This window comes from Bubalus kerabau, chromosome X, assembly GCF_029407905.1.
Source record: "Bubalus kerabau isolate K-KA32 ecotype Philippines breed swamp buffalo chromosome X, PCC_UOA_SB_1v2, whole genome shotgun sequence".
Classification (NCBI taxonomy): Eukaryota; Metazoa; Chordata; class Mammalia; order Artiodactyla; family Bovidae; genus Bubalus; species Bubalus kerabau.
Window position 1 is genome coordinate 48,139,163 of NC_073647.1, and position 16,423 is coordinate 48,155,585.

General features: G+C 37.4%; 1 protein-coding gene across 5 annotated transcripts in view; it reads right to left on the reverse strand.

The window, feature by feature from the left end:
- Positions 1–16,423, reverse strand: part of VAMP7 (vesicle associated membrane protein 7) — an 81,495-nt gene that overhangs the window by 42,440 nt on the left and 22,632 nt on the right. For 4 of the 5 annotated variants that reach the window (XM_055565538.1, XM_055565539.1, XM_055565540.1 and 1 more), the window contains exons 4-5: positions 12,878–13,015; positions 766–856 (exon numbers count right to left, since the gene is read on the reverse strand). In XM_055565538.1, the coding sequence (XP_055421513.1) occupies positions 766–856; positions 12,878–13,015 (229 nt within the window). The remainder of the gene's footprint in view (positions 1–765; positions 857–12,877; positions 13,016–16,423) is intronic. The other variant, XM_055565542.1, reaches the window with a different exon arrangement.

The following is a 16,423-nucleotide window of genomic DNA, read 5'->3' on the forward strand; positions in this document are numbered from 1 at the left end:
GAAAACTGGAGCTAGTAAAAATTAACATCATCCTAAATCTAAATACCATCATTATAATCAATCAAAAAATAAACTTGATGTATTTTCTTGGATTATTTTAATATGCTATATAAGTTCTTGACAAAACACAGGCCAATGAAATTTATGTCACAGTTCATTCTCTTGAAGAACAGAACAGTCAGTTTTTTGATCCAATTATTTCTTTCAGTCAAGAGCAACAAACTTTATAAGGAGGTCAAAGAGTTATACTCTAAGTATCTATACTGATAATATCAACTATCTGGGTATTTCTAACCCAAATTGACTGAATTATTCTGAATTGAAACTATTTAAGAGTCTTAGACATAAGTCTTGCTAAGTAAACTAATGTATTTATTTTTTTAAAACATTTTTACAGAATTTGTTACAACATTGATTCTGGTTTATGCTTTGGTTTTTTGGTCTCAAGCCATGTGGGATCTCAGCTCTGCAAACAAGGGTTGAACCCTCATCCATTGCATTGGAAGAAGTCTTAACCACTGGACCTCCAGGGAAGTCCCTAAACTAACCAATTTAAAATGAAGAAAGTCATAAATGCTAAAAAGAAACCATTCATACAGCAGGCAGTATTAAAGGTAAGAAATATCCACAACTCAGCTGACAATTACCTTCCAATATTAAGAATAAAGAAGTGCTATTTCAGTTTCTCTAGAATGATCTGACCCCAATCAAGTAATCTAATATCATTTTTGCCCACATACATGCACAGTATGTCATGAAACATACCTATATTTCTGACCATGATTCCTTTAAGTTCATCCACTTGGGCTTGAGTCTCCATCACTTTATCTAGGCCCTTATTCTCAGAGTGATGCTTCTATAAAAAAAATATGATTTAACTTATGATACCCAGATATTATTCACAATATGAAAACAAAAAGAGGAGGAATGACACTGAGGAAAGCTACAACACAGGTACAAAAAGAGATGTCACTTCATTCAAAATTGTTACCAGACCTAGGGAAAAAATATACAAAAGCATAAAATTTGCTACCATATGAAATATAAGTGTTATAAAAAGATCACCTTATTTCAAATGAAATAAGGCTAAGTATATCAAATACACATCTGAGATTCCTGGGCAGAAGTAGGGTGTTATATAATCTGTGTTCAGACAAAGAAGGAGGGAGAAAAGACTGTAGTTGAGGCAGAGGTAACAGGTTAGGGAAAAGGTACTCTTAATCTTTTCCTATTTCTTGGGTGTGATGAGGTAGGGACTGGCCCAGCTTCTGGGCATCTATTTTTGTATCTGTTGGGATGAGAGTATGCATGCTATTTTCACTGGCTTATTATAGGATCTAAAAATGTAAGACACTGATGAGAGTATATATTTTGAAGTTATTATCTATAGCAAATAATTGTGGACTTAAAACACAATATTCCAGTCACTTCACTGTGCTAAGTGCTTCAAATATGGGATATTATTTAAACCATGCAAAAACTCTATGAAGATACCATTATTTTTATTTCCATTTATAGACAAGATTCTGGCACAGATTTGTTTCGAGGTTCACACACATATCTGGAGCTAAAGACAAACTGGCTATATTGAAAGTTTTGCTGCCAGCTGAACCAAATACCTTTTTTCCCCTTATGATGTGAACTCTTAGGATTTACTCTCAATGACATTCATATATAACATAAAGCACTGTTAATTATATTTATCATGTTGTCCACTATATCCCTAGTATTTATTTATCTTATAACTGGAAGTTTGTACTTTGTGACCACTTTCATCCAATCATCCCTCACCACAACCCCAGCTCTCTGATCTCTTTTTCTATGAGTCTGTTTTGAGATTATGAGTTTGTTATGAGAGTTTGTTAGTTTCTGTTGCACAACACATTGCTGTTCAGTCACTAAGTCGTGTCTGACTCTTTGAGATCCCATGGACTGCAGCACGCCAGGTTCCCCTGTCCTTCACTATCTCCAAGAGTTTGTTCAAACTCATGTCCATTGAGTAGGTGTTGCTATCCAACGATCTCATCCTCTGTTGCCCCTTCTCCTTTGCCTTCAGTCTAACCCAGCATCAGGGTCTTCCCGTGCATTGCCTGTTTGCATCAGGTATCCAAAGTACTGGAGCTTCAGCTTCAGCATCAGTCCTTCCAATGAACATTCAGGGTTGATATCCTTTAGGACTGACTGGTTTGATCTCCTTGCTGTCCAAGGGACTCTCAAGAGTCTTATCAGCACCACAGTTCGAAAGCATCAGTTCTTCGGCACTCAACTGTCTTTATGCTGTACTTAGTCGCTCAGTCATGTCTGATTCTTTGAGACCCCATGGACTACAGCCTGCCAGACTCCTCTGTCCATAGTGACTCTCCAGGCAAGAATACTGGAGTGGGTTGCCATGCCTTCCTACAGGGGCTCTTTCCAACCCAAGGATGGAACCCAGGTCTCCCACATTGCAGGCAGATTGTTTACTGTCTGAGCCACCAGGGAAGCCCCAATTTTCTTTCTGGTCCAACTCTAACATCTGTACATGACTACTGGGAAAACCATAGCTTTGACTAGAGGGATTGTGGCGGGAAAGTGATATCTCTGCTTTTTAATACACTGTTTAGGTTTGTCATAGCTTTTCTTCCATGGAGCAAGCATCTTTTAATTTCATGGCTGGAGTCACTGTCTGTAGTGATTTTGGAGCCCAAGAAAATAAAATTTGTTACTGATTCCACTTCCCCCTGTCTATTTCGCATGAAATGACGGGACTAGATGTCATGATCTTTATTTTTTGAATGCTGAGTTTTAAGCCAGCTTTTTCACTCTCCTCTTTCACTTTCATCAAGAGGCTCTTTAGTTCTTCTTCGCTTCCTGCCATTAGGGCGGTACATTTCTATACATTTCAAAATGATCATCTGCAATATCCGAGGTTTTTTATATTTCTCCCAGCAATCTTGATTCCATCTTGTGATTCATCTAGCCCAGCATTTCACATGATGTAGTCTTCATGTAAGTAAAATAATCAGAGTGACAATATACAGCCTTGACGTACTCCTTTCCCAGTTTGGAACCAGTTCATTGCTCCATGTCTGGTTCTAACTGTTGCTTCTTGACCTGCATACAGGTTTCTTAGGAGACAGTTAAGGTGGTTTGGTATTCCCATCTCTTTAAGAATTTTCCAGTTTCTTGTGATCCACACAGGCAAAGGCTTTTAGCACAGTCAATGATGCAGAATATTTTCTGAAATTCTCTTGCTTTTTCTATGATACAACAGATGTTGGCAATTTGATCTCTGATTCCTCTGTATTTTCTAAATTCAGCTTGTACATATGGAAGCTCTTGGATCATGTATTATTGAAGCCTAGTTTGAAGGTTTTTGAGCATTACCTTGCTAGCATGTGAAATGAGTGCAACTGTGCGACAGTTTAAACATTCTTTGCGATTGGAATGAAAACTGATGTTTTCCAGTCCTATGGCCACGGCTGAATTTTCCAAATGTGCTGGCATATTGAGTGCAGCACTTTAACAGCATCATCTTTTAGGATTTGAAATAGCTCAGCTGGAATTCCACCACCTCCACTAGCTTTGTTCATAGCGATGTTTCCTAAGGCCCACTTGACTTCACATTACAGGATATCTGGCTCTAGGTGAGTGATCACAACATCGTGGTTATCCAGGTCATTAAGACCTTTTTTTGTACAGTTCTTCTGTGTATTATTGAAATCTCTTAATATCCTCTGCTTCTGTTAGATCCATACCATTTGTCTTTTATTGTGCCCATCTTTGCATGAAATGTTCCCTTGGTGGCTCTAGTTTTCTTGAAGAGATCTCTAGTCTTTCCTGTTCTATTGTTTTCTTCTATTTCTTTGCATTGTTCACTTAAGAAGCCTTTCTTACCTTTCCTTGCTATTCTTTGGAACTCAGTATTTCTATACATTTCAAAATGATCACAAACAGTAAGCTTAGTTATCATATGTCAAAATCCAAAGACATTATATAGTTACAACTATATATTCGCAATGGCATATTTCATACCTGTGACTCTTTTACATTGCAACTTGAATTGTGTAACTCAGACTCCTTCACCTATTTCTGTCCTACCCCCAACATTTTCCCTCTGGCAATCATATATTTCTTCTCTGTATCTGTATCTCTGTTAGTGTTTTATTATGTTTCTTTTATTGATTCTACATATAAGTGAAATCATACAGTATCTACGTCTTTCTCTGACTTTTTTTCATTTAGCAAGACATCTTCTAGATCCATCGATGTTGCTGCAGGTGACAAGATTTCCTTCTTTTTTATGGCTGAGTAATACTCGTGTGTGTGTGTGTGTATACACATATCACATCTTCTTTATCCATTTATCTATTGATGCACATTTAGGTTGTTTCCATATCTTGGCTATTGTAAATAATGCTTCAATGAACATAGGGGTGCATGTGCCTTTTCTAATTAGTGTTTCTGTTTTCTTCAGATAAATACCCAGGAGCAGAATTGCTGATAATACGGTAGTCCTATTTTTAATTTTTGGAGGAATCTCCATATTGTTTTCCATAGTGGCCACACCAATTTACACTCCCATCAACAGTGTAGCAGGGTTCCTTTTTCTCTACATCCTCACCAACACTTGTTAACTTCTTGCCTTTTGGACAACAGCCATTCTGACAAGTGTGAGGTAATATCTCTCACTGTGGTTTTGATTTGCTTTTCCTTGACAAACAGTGATATTGTGTATCTTTTTTCATGTGCCTGTTGGCCATCTGTCTGTCTTCTTTGGAAAGACGGCTATTCAGCTCGTGTCCACTTTATAGTTGGGTTTTTTTTAATATAAATTTATTTTAATTGGAGGCTAATTACTTTACAATATTGTATTGGTTTTGCCATACATCAACATGAATCCACCACAGGTGTACACATTTCCCCATCCTGAACACCCCTCCCACGTCCCTCCCCATAACATCCCTCTGGGTCATCCCAGTGCACCAGCCCCAAGCATCCTGTATCATGCATTGAGCCTGGTCTGGCGATTCATCTCACATATGATATTATATATGTTTCAATGCCATTCTCCCAAATCATCCCACCCTCGCCCTCTCTCACACAGTCCAAAAGACTGTTCTATACATCTGTGTCTCTTTTGCTATCTCGCATTCAGGATTATCGTTACCATCTTTCTAAATTCCATACATATGCGTTAGTATACTGTATTGGTGTTTTTCTTTCTGGCTTACTTCACTCTGTATAATAGGCTCTAGTTTCATCCACCTCATTAGAACTGATTCAAATGTATTCTTTTTAATGGCTGAGTAATACTCCATTGTGGTTTGTTTTTTAGATGTCCAAGTTTTATCAGTTCTTTGCACATTGTAGGTATTATTCCCTTATCAGATATATTGTTTGCAAATATCTTCTCCCTTTCAGTAGGCAGCCTTTTCATTTTATTGGTAATTTCCTTCACTGATCAATAGCTTTTCAGTTTGATGTACTCCCATTTGTTTATTTTTACTTTGTTTCCCTTGCCAGAGACATATCCAAAAAAACTATCAATACCAACGTCAAAGAGCATACTATGTTTTCTTCTAGAAGTTTTATGGTTTCAGGTCTTATATTTAAACCTTTAATCCATTTTTAATTTATTTGTGTCCACGGTGTGAGAAAGTAGTCCAGTTTGATTCTTTTGCATGTAGCTGTCCAGATTTCCCAACACCATTTAGTGGAAAGTGAAAAAGACAGCTTTTTTCCCCACTGTATATTCTTGCCTCCTTTGTCATAGATTAATTGACCATATAAGCATGGGTTTATTTCTGGGCTCTCTATTCTGTTCTATGGGCTTTCCAGGTGGCTCAGTGGTAAAGAATCCACCTGCCAATGCAGGGGATACAAGAGACACAGGTTCAATCTCTGGGTTGAGAAGATCCCCCAGATAAGGAAACAGCAGCCCACTCCAGCATTCCTGCCTGGAAAATCCCATGGACAAAGGAGCCTGGTACAGTCCATGGGGTCACAAAGAGTTGGACAAGGCTGAGCATGCATGCATTCCATTCCACAGATCTATGTGTCTTTTTTTTTTTTTTTGACAGTACTGTACTGTTTTCACTATTGCAGCTTTGTAGTATAGCTTGAAATGAAGGAGTGTAATACATCAAGTTTTTTTCTTCTTTCTCAAGATAGTTCTGGCCATTCTGCCATCTTTTATGTCTCCACACAAATTTTAGAATTATTTGTTCTAGTTCTGTTAAAAAAAAAAATCATTATTGGTAGTTTGATAGGGATGGCATTGCCTCTGTAGAATGCATAGCATAGTCTTTATTTTTAGTATAATCATTTTTAACAATATAAACTCTTCAAATCCATGAACACAGTATATCTTTCCAACTTCTTCAATATCGTCAATATCTTTCATTAGGTTCTTAAAGTTTTCAGAGTACCGGTCTTTTACCTCTTTAGTTAAATGCATTCTTAAGTATTTTATTATTTTTAATGTGATGGTTAAGTGGGATTGTTTTCTTAATTGCTTTTCCTGATAGTCTGTTGTTAGTATATAGAAAGGCAATAGGTTTCTGTATAATTTTGTATCCTGCAATTGTACTGTATTATTTCTAACAATTGCTTTTTTGGTGGTATCTTTAGGATTTTCTATAGACAGTATGATGGTTATCTACAGAGAGAGACAATTTTGCTTCTTCTCTTTAAATTTGGATTTCTTGCATTTCTTTTTCGTATCTGATTACTGTAGCTAGGGGTTCCAAAACTATGTTGAATAAAAGTGGCAAGAGTGGCATCTTTGTCTTATTCCTAATTTTAGAGGGAATGCTTTCAGTTTTTCACTACTTAGTATGATGTTAGCTATAGGCCTGTCATATATACCCTTTATTATGATGGGGTATGTTCCCACTTTGTTAAGAGGTTTTATCATAAATGGATTTGAATACTGTTAAAAGCTTTTTCTGTACCTATTGAGATAATCATGATTTTTATTCTTCAATTTGTTATCATGGTGTATCACATTGATTTCCAGATACTGAACCATCCTTGCATCTTTGAAATAAATCCCACTTGATCATGTGTATAATCCTTTCAATATACTGTTGAATTCAGTTTGTTAAATTGTGATTTCTAAATCTATGTTCATTAGCCATAATGGCCTGTAATTTTCTTCATTTGTGATATCTTTGTCTGGTTTTTGTGTCAGGGTGACGACCTACAGAATGAGTTTGGATGTGTTCCTTTTGCTGCAATTTTTGGAAGAGTTTTCTAAATGTTTGGTAGAATTCACCTGTGAAGCCATCTGGTCCTAGACTTTTGTTTGTTCGAAGTTTTAAAACTTCAATTTTCAATATCATTACTGGTAATTGTTCTGTTCATGTCTTCTATTTCTTCTTGGTTCAGTCTTGGGAGACTGTGCATTTCTAGGAATTTCCCTGTTTCTCTTAGTTTGTCCATTTTATTGGCATATAGTTGTTCATAGAGGCCTATTATGAACTTTGTATTTCTGTGTTATGTTTAATTTTTCCTTTTTTCTTATTTTATTGATCTGAGCCCTATTTTTTTCTTGATGAGTCTGGATAAAAGCGATCAGCTTTATCTTATCAAAGAACTAGCTCTTAGTTTCATTGATCTTTTCTATTATTTCCTTATCTCTGATTCATTTTTTTTGCTCTCATTTTTATGATTTCTTTCTACTAATTTTGGGTTTTGTTTTTTCTTCTCCTGGGTCCTTTCAGTGTAATGTTTGTTTGATATTTTCCTTGTTTCCTGAGGTAAAATTCTATTACTATAAACATCCCTCTTAGAACTGCTCTTGCTGGATCCCATAGAGTTTGAATCACTGTGTTTTCATTTTCATTTGTCTTCAAGTATTCTTTTTCTCCAAGTATTTTTTTTATTTCCTCTTTGGTTTCTTCAGTAATCCATTGTTGTTTAGTAGCATATTGTTTAGCCTTCAAGTGTTTGTGTTTTTTGCATTTTTTTTCTTATAGTTGATTTCTAGCCTCATAACATTGAGGTCAGAAAAAACGCTTGACATGAATTCAATTTTTCTTAAATTTACTGAGGCTTGTTTTATGCCCAGCATGTGATCTGTCCTGGAGAATGTGCTGTGTGCACTTGGAAAAAATGTGTATTCTGCTGCTTTTGGACAGAATGTTCTATATATGTCAATTAAGCCCAATTAGGTGTAATGTGTTGTTTAAGACCAGTGTTTCCTCACTGATTTTCTGTCTGGATGATCTGTCCATTGAGGTAAGTGTGGTGTTAAACTCTCCTACTATTATTGTGTTGCTATCAATTTCTTACTTTATGTCTATTAATATTTGCCTTATATATTTAGGTGCTCCTATGCTGGGTGCATATACATTTACAATTGTTGTATCTTCTCGGGTTAATTCCTTTATCATTAAGTAATGTCTTTGTCTCTTACAGTTTTTGTTTTAAAGTCTATTTTCTCTGATATAAGTATTGCTATCCCAGCTTCCCTTTCATTTCTATTTGCATGGAATAACCTTTCCCATCCCTTCACTTTCTGTTTTTGTCTTTAGAGCCACACCGAGTCCCCTGTAGGCAGTATATATACGGGTTTTGTTTTGTTATCCATTCAGCCACTCTGTGTCTTTTGACTGGAGCATTTAGTCCATTTCCATTTAATTATTAATAGGTATGTATTTACTGCCATTTTGTTAATTGTTTTTCAGTTGTTTTTGTACTTCTCTTTTGGTCCTTTGCTTTCATCCCTTATGACTTGATTAGTATCTTTTGTGTTATATTTGGATTTCTTTCCCTTTGTGTATATCTAGTATAGGTTTTCTGGTTTACGATTATCATAAGGTTTGTATATAACAATCTGTATATATCTACATGATTATTTTAAGTTTTTAATCTCTTAAGTAGAAATGCATTTTAATAACCCTACATTTTTATGCCCCCTCCCACAGTTACTGTTTTGACATATTTTATACCTCTTTTTGTTTTGAAATCCCTTATTGTGGTTATGGGTGATTTTACTCCTTTTGTAATCCTCCTCATAGCTTTATATGTGGTTGGTTTAGTACCTTTACTGTGTATTTGCCTTTACCAATGAGATTTCTCCTTTCATAATTTTCATATTTCTTCTTACAACCTTTTTTTTCAGCTTGGAGAAGCCCCTTAAACATTTCCTTTAAAGCAAGCCTGGTGGTGATGAACTCTTTTAGCTTTTGTTTATCTGTAAAACTTTCTATTTCTCTATCAAATCTGAGTGAAAGCCTTGTTGAGGATTCTTGGTTGTTGGTTTTTCCCTTTTACCACTTGAAAAATATCATGCCACTCCCTTCTGGCCTTTTATGGGAATTTTCTTGTGCGCAACATTTTGCTTTTCCCCAGCTGCTTTTAATATTCTCTCTTTATCTTTAATTTTTGCCATTTTAACTATAATGTCTTGGTGTGGTCTTCTTTGGGTGGATCCTGTGGGAACTCTCTGTGCTTGCTGGACCTGGATTCTGTTTCTTTCCCCAAGCTAAGGAAGTCTTCAGTTAATTTGCTTTCAAATATGTTCTCTGCCCCCTTTTCTCCTTTCTTCTGGGAGCCCTATCATGCAAATGTTAGTACATCTGATGGTGTTTCAGAGGTTTCTTAAACAGTACTCATTTCTTTTTATTCTTTTTTTCTTTTTTTCTGTTGAGCTTCAGAGATTTCCACTACTCTGTTTTACAGCTCACTGATCATACAATTCACTGTTGATTCCTTCTAGTTTATTTATTTGTTATTGTATTCTTCATCTTTGCTTGGTCATTCTTTACATATTCTAACTCTTTGTTAAGAAATTCTAATTTCTCACTCTGTTAATCCAATCATTTATTGGGTTCTTTGATCATTTTACAACCACTACCTTGAGTTCTTTATTGGGTAGGTCGCTTATGTCCACTTCACTTAGCTCTTCTTATGGGCTTTTCTCTTGTTCTTTCATTTGCAACATGTTCCTCTGTCTCACTTTGCCTAATTTCCTTTTTAATTTCTATGTATTTGGTAAGTTGGTTACATTTCCTGACCTTGAAGAAGTGGCCTTTTCTAGGAAACGTCCTATGGATCCCAGCAGTGCACTTCCCTCTGGTCACCAGAGCCATATGCTGTAGGGACAATACCTACATAGGCTGTGTGGGTCCTTCTGTTGTGGACAATCTGGTAGGCATAGCTGGCCCCCAGTCTGGTTGGTTCCCAGACCTTACCTTGTGCAGAGGCTGTCAGCCACTGGTGGGCAAGGTCAGGTCATAAGGCAGCTGGCTGCAGAGATCCAGGGGGTCCTGGGATCTCTGGCTGAAGGGCCTTGGAGGGTCCCAGAGCTGGTGTTGGCCTACTGCTGGGCAGGGCAAGCACCCAGTGGGTCCTGGGACTGCTGTCTGTCCACTGGCTGGTGAGACCTACTGGTTTGTGGAGCTGGGCCCTGGGATCTCTGGCTGAAGGTTTATGGAGGTTCCAGAGTTGATGTGTCAGCCTGCTGATGGGTAAGGCTGGGTCCAGGGGGTCCTGGGGTGGCGCTTGCTCACCGGTAGGGGGTCCTGGGGTGGCGCTTGCTCACCGGTAGGTGATCCTGGCCCTGGGGATAGTGCTGGCTCACTGGTGGGCAGATCCAGGTTCCAGGATCTCTGGCTGCAGGGCCTAAGTGGGGGTTCCCAGGGCTAGTGCACACACACTGGTGTGCAGGGCCATGTCCTGAGACCCCTGTAGGTTCAGGAGTTCTTAAAGCAACCAGCCTGCAGTGAGTGGGTCTGATTCCCTATTTGGCTAGTTGTTTGGCTTGAGATGTCTCAGCATTGGTGCAGATAGGCTGGTGGGTAGGGCCACGTCCTGACATTAATATTCTAAAGGGAAGATTCCTAAATTGTCCTTATGGGCTCCACTGGTAAAGAATGGTAGAATGAGCTCCCAAAAATGCCCACCACCAATGTCTATGTCCCGAGGGTGAGCTGCAGTGGCTTTCCACCTTTCCATGAGACTCTCCAAGATCAGCAGGTGGATCTGATCTGGGCTCCTTTCAAATTACTGCTTCTGCCCTCATTTCCTGAGCATGTGGATTTTATACATGCTGTTTAAGAGTAGAGTCTCTATTTCTCACAGTCTTTCAGCACTCTTGAAATTAAGCCCTGCTGGCCTTCAAAGCCAAATATTCTGGGGGCTCTTCTTCCCAATGGAGGACTCCAGGGCTGGGGAGCCCCATGGGAAGCTTGAGCCCCTAGCTGCTTGGAGAGAATCGCTGCAATTGTAATTATCTTTCCACTTGTGGGTCACCCACTCCAAGGTATGGATCTTGATTATACTGTGTGTCTGCCCCTCTGTCTTGCTGTGGTTCCTTCTCTATATCTTCAGTAGTATAAGATCCTTTCTGCTAGTCTTCTGATCTTCCTCATCAATAGCTGCTCCGTAAATAGTTGTAATTTTGGTGTGTCCATGGAAGGAGGTGAGCTCAGGGTTTCCTACTTCACCATCTTGGCCATCAACCTGACCCTATTTATTTTCAAATGGGCGTTGGTATATATTTTGCTGATGGTGTTTTACATAGGTGTATGTATATAAGTATTTCCTAGTGGAAGTATGAAACAAACCAACTGAATAATAAAGACTCATAACTATTTAAATGAACTCCATCCCCATAGGATGCATATTTAGAAGTATAATCCTCAAAAAGGTATTAAAAACAACACTTATAGGAGAAACAAAGAGGAAATTATTCAACGACAGTGAGTCCTTTTTTCTCATTCACAACACTATCATAGATAAAACTTCTGTCTTTGCACTCATATGGTTTGATGGATAAAAAGTAAGCATTCTTTAATGCAAAATAAGACCACAATGAGATATCATTACACATCCACAAGGATGAATAATATTAAAAAGACAGACCATAACAAGTGTTGGCAAGTATGCAGAAACACTGGAAGTACTAGTGGGAATATAAATGGTACAACCACTTTGGAAAAAAGTTTGATGATTCATTATAAAATTAAACATCATTCACCATATGACCCAGCAATTCCACCCCTAGGTATTTACCAAAGAAAAATAAAAACACATGTCTGTGCAAAGACTTGTACATCATGGATGTTCATAATAGTTTTGTTGGTGATAGCTGAAAACTGGAAGTATCTCAAATATCCAGCAACAGGTGAATGGATAAACAAATTGTGTTATATGCATACAATACTACTCAGAAAAAAAGGAAACTACTGATTTATACAATATGGATCAATATCAAAAACCTTACACTGAGCAAAACAAGGAAGATACAAAAGAGTATATAATGTATGATTCCATTTATAAGAAATTCTAGAAAAGATAAAACTAATTTATGGTGACAAAAATAGAGAAGCGGTTGCCTCAGGGAAGGACCTGACTGCATAGGAACATGAGGACTCCTTTAGGGTCATGAGATGTTTTGTATCTGTAAAAAGTATGTAAATATGTATATGTATGTATCTATGTATGTATATGTATAATATGTATATATATATATGTATAAATTCACTGAACTGAGAATTAAGTATTCATACAGATAAACAGACTTTCAAATGACTAACTGAGCTACCCAAAAATTAAATTTACCTTGTGGGAAGGTAGAGGTTAATCTACAGGTTAAGACACCATTTGGCATGTTGAGTGGATTTACACATTAAATGGGTAGTTGAAGTAGATGATCTTTAATCTCCTTCCCAATCATGAGATACTCTGACCACCATTTATAGAGAATATCACTTTCCATCCTAAAATGGCCCATTTATATATATTTTTTAATCTGGGGAGTTTTACTATCTTGGCATATAATAACAGTCAGAAAAACACACTGCAGGTCAGGGTCCTCTATATCCATGGTTCTTTAAAGTAATAAAGAAGATATGAATCAAATACTATATCCCGAGAAAGATCTTACCAGCTGTGCGGCCAAGACACTTGAGAACTCACTATTCATGGCATATGGGAGTGCTGTTTGTGCTCTTGAACCATATGTAGTCTGGAACCTCTTCTTTATCTCATTCAGAAAATTAAAGGCTCGCGAACGCTCAAAATCCTGAGGAGATGAATACAGAGTTAACACTAAACAAAAATGATATGGATGATTAAAAACAACCATAAGAACAGCTAATATTTACTGAGCAATGATTCTATGAGGAGGAACTGACCTCATTTTACAGATAAAGAAACAAAGGCTCTGAAAAGAAACTAACTTGCCAAAAGTGAAACTAGTAAATGAAAGAGCTGAGTCGAATCCAAATGTTAGATTACTGCCAACTAAGATAACAATATCTAGGTTAGCATCTTAAGAGCAGGAATTGGGTTTTACTCCATCCATATCTTTCACAGGATCTATTAGAAAGCCCAGCACGAGAAGATGCTTGAGAAATCCATAGTAATAGTACAGTCTTTCACACACAAAGATAACACTATTGACAAACTTTTAATTAACTTTTTTCAGTAGTGGTGGTATATTTGAAAAGATCAAAGAATGTACTCTTGTCTAGTTCCAGTCAAAAGGTCTATGTATGTGTATAACCTATACACAAAAGTATAATTATAGCTTAAGAAATGTAAGACTCAACTCTGACCATCCCAGATTTAGTGCTATTTCTCACCTACTCCCAGCACTTTCACATCAGTCATTTCAGATATAACTGGATTTTTAAAATAATTTTAGAAAATACAGTGAAACCAGGGAATATAAGTCATTGTGATAATCACTGTGGTTGACACACATCTCCATTTCACCTAAGATTAATAGTCTAAGCCAAGAGTTCTTAAAGTTGGGTCAATGGTCCAAATTCAAGGGGCCAATGTACTTGGATTAAAAAAAAAAAAAACTCATCATTATTTTCACCAAACTTTAACTCAAATTTCAACTGTGAATGTAGTAACAAAATAGAGTAGTGTTAAACAGTACCTGGGACTCTGTCACCAAGAGAAGTCTTTTTTGCATATATCATCAGTTACAGACATCTCTCAAAATATCATTAATACTTAACACCACATCAAAACTATGTTTATTAAACCCATGACTATATCTTGTTATTAGTGAATTCATAAAGAAGCATATATTACTAAATCAATATTTAAACTATTTTGAATACTGTGAAAGTCACTCAGTTGTGTCTGACTCTTTGCAACCCCATGGACTGTAGCCTGCCAGACTCCTCTGTCCATGAAATTCTCCAGGCCAGAATACTGGAGTGGGTAGCTGTTCCTGTCTCCAGGGGATCTTCTCAACTCAGGAATCAAACCCAGGTCTCCTGCATTGCAGGCAGATTCTTTATCAACTGAGCCACCAGGGAAGCTCTGAATACTGAATTTCAACATAACTGGTATTACTAGGTTGGTGCAAAAGTAATTTCGATTTTGCATTGTTGAACTTTGTCATTTGATATTGAAATACATTTTTAAATACATGTGGTTATGTTACATATCATTTTAATGAGCATTTCTTGTTTTATGATTTTTGCTAATTAATTATTACTTGCTAACTATATGTATTTTAGACTATGGAAATTATATTAGGCAAAAAGTAAATCTGAGTGATTTTCTTATTTGAGTTCAATATACGTCACAGCTGCAGAGAAAACTCACAACATCAACAATGTGTTTGGCCCTTGAACTGCTAACATATGTACAGTGCAGTGGTGGTTCAAGAAATTTTCCAAAGAAATCAAGTCTTGACAATAAGAACCACAGTGGCTGGCCATCAGAAGTTGACAATAACTAACTGAGAGCATCATCAAAGCTGATCCTCTTACAACTACATGAGAAGTTAACCAAGAACTCAATGTTGATCATTCTATGATCATTTGGCAATTGAGGAAAATTGGTAAGGTGAAAAAGTTTGATAAGTGGTTGCCTACTGTTGTTGTTGTTGTTGAGTCACTCAGTTGTGTCCAACTATTTTCAACCCCATGGACTGCAGCATGCCAGGCTTCTCTGTCCTTCACCATCTACCAGAGCTTGCTCAAAATCATGTCCATTGAGTCAGTGATGCCATACAACCATCTTGTCCTCTGTCATCCCTTTCTCCTCCTGCTTTCAGTACTTTTCAGCATCAGGGTCTTTTCTAATGAGTCAGCTCTTTGAATTAGGTGGCCAAAGTATTGGAGCTTCATCATCAGTCCTTCCAATGAATAGTCAGGGATGATTTCCTTTAGGATTGACTGGTTTGATCTCCTTGCAGTCCAAGGGACTGTCAAGAGTCTTCTCCAACACCACAGTTCAAAAGCATCAATTCTTCAATGCTCGGCCCTCTTTATGGTCCAACTCTCACATCCATACATGACTACTGGAAAAACCATAGCTTTGACTATACGGACCTTTGTTGGCAAAGTAATGTCTCTGCTTTTTAATGTCTAGGTTGGTCATATTTTCTCTTCCAAGGAGCAAGCGCCTTTTAATTTTATGGCTGCAGTCACCATCTGCAGCAATTTTGGAGCCCAAGAAAATAAAGTCTGTCACTCTTTCCATTGTTTCCCCATCTATTTGCCATGACGTAATAGGAACAGATGCCATGATCTTTGCTTTTTGAATGTTGAGTTTTAAGTAAGCTTTTTCACTCTCTTCTTTCACCTTCATCAAGAGGTTCTTTAGTTCTTCTTTGCTTTCTGCCATAAGGGTGGTATCATCTGCATATCTGAGGTTATTGATATTTATCCCAGCAATCTTGATTCCAGCTTGTTCTTCATCCAGTCCAGCATTTTGCATGATGTACACTGCATGTAATAAACAGGGTGACAATATACAGCCTTGACATACTCCTTTCCCAATTTGAAACCAGTCTATTGTTCCATGTCCTGTTCTAAGTGTTTCTTCTTGACCTGCATACAGGTTTTGCAGGAGGCAATTAAGGTGGTTTGGTAGTCCCATCTCTTTAAGAATTTTCCACAGTTTGTTGTGATTCACAAGAGTCAAAGGCTTTAGTGTAGTCCATGAAGCAGAAGTTGATGTGTTTTTTTTTTTTAATTCTCTTGCTTTTTCTATGATCCAACAGATGTTGGCAATTTGATCTCTCTCTGGTTCCTCTGCCTTTTTTAACTCCAACTTGAGCATCTGGAAGTTCATAGTTCATGTACTATAGAAGTCTGGCTTGGAGAATTTTGAGCATTACTTTGCTAGCATGTGAAATTAGTGCAATTGGGCAGTAGTCTGAACATTCTTTGGCATTGCCCTTCTTTGGCACTGAAATGAAAACTGATCTTTTCCAGTCCTGTGGCCACTGCTGAATTTTTTAAATTTGCTGGCATATTGAATGCAGCATTTTAACAGCATCATCTTTCCGGATTTGAAATAGCTCAGCTGGAATTCCATCACCTACACTATCTTTGTTCATAGTGATGTTTCCTAAGGCCCACTTGACTTTGCCCTCTAAGATGTAGGGCTCTAGGTGAGTCATCACACCATTGCGGTTATCTGTGTCATGAAGATCTTTTTGTACAGTTCTTCTGTG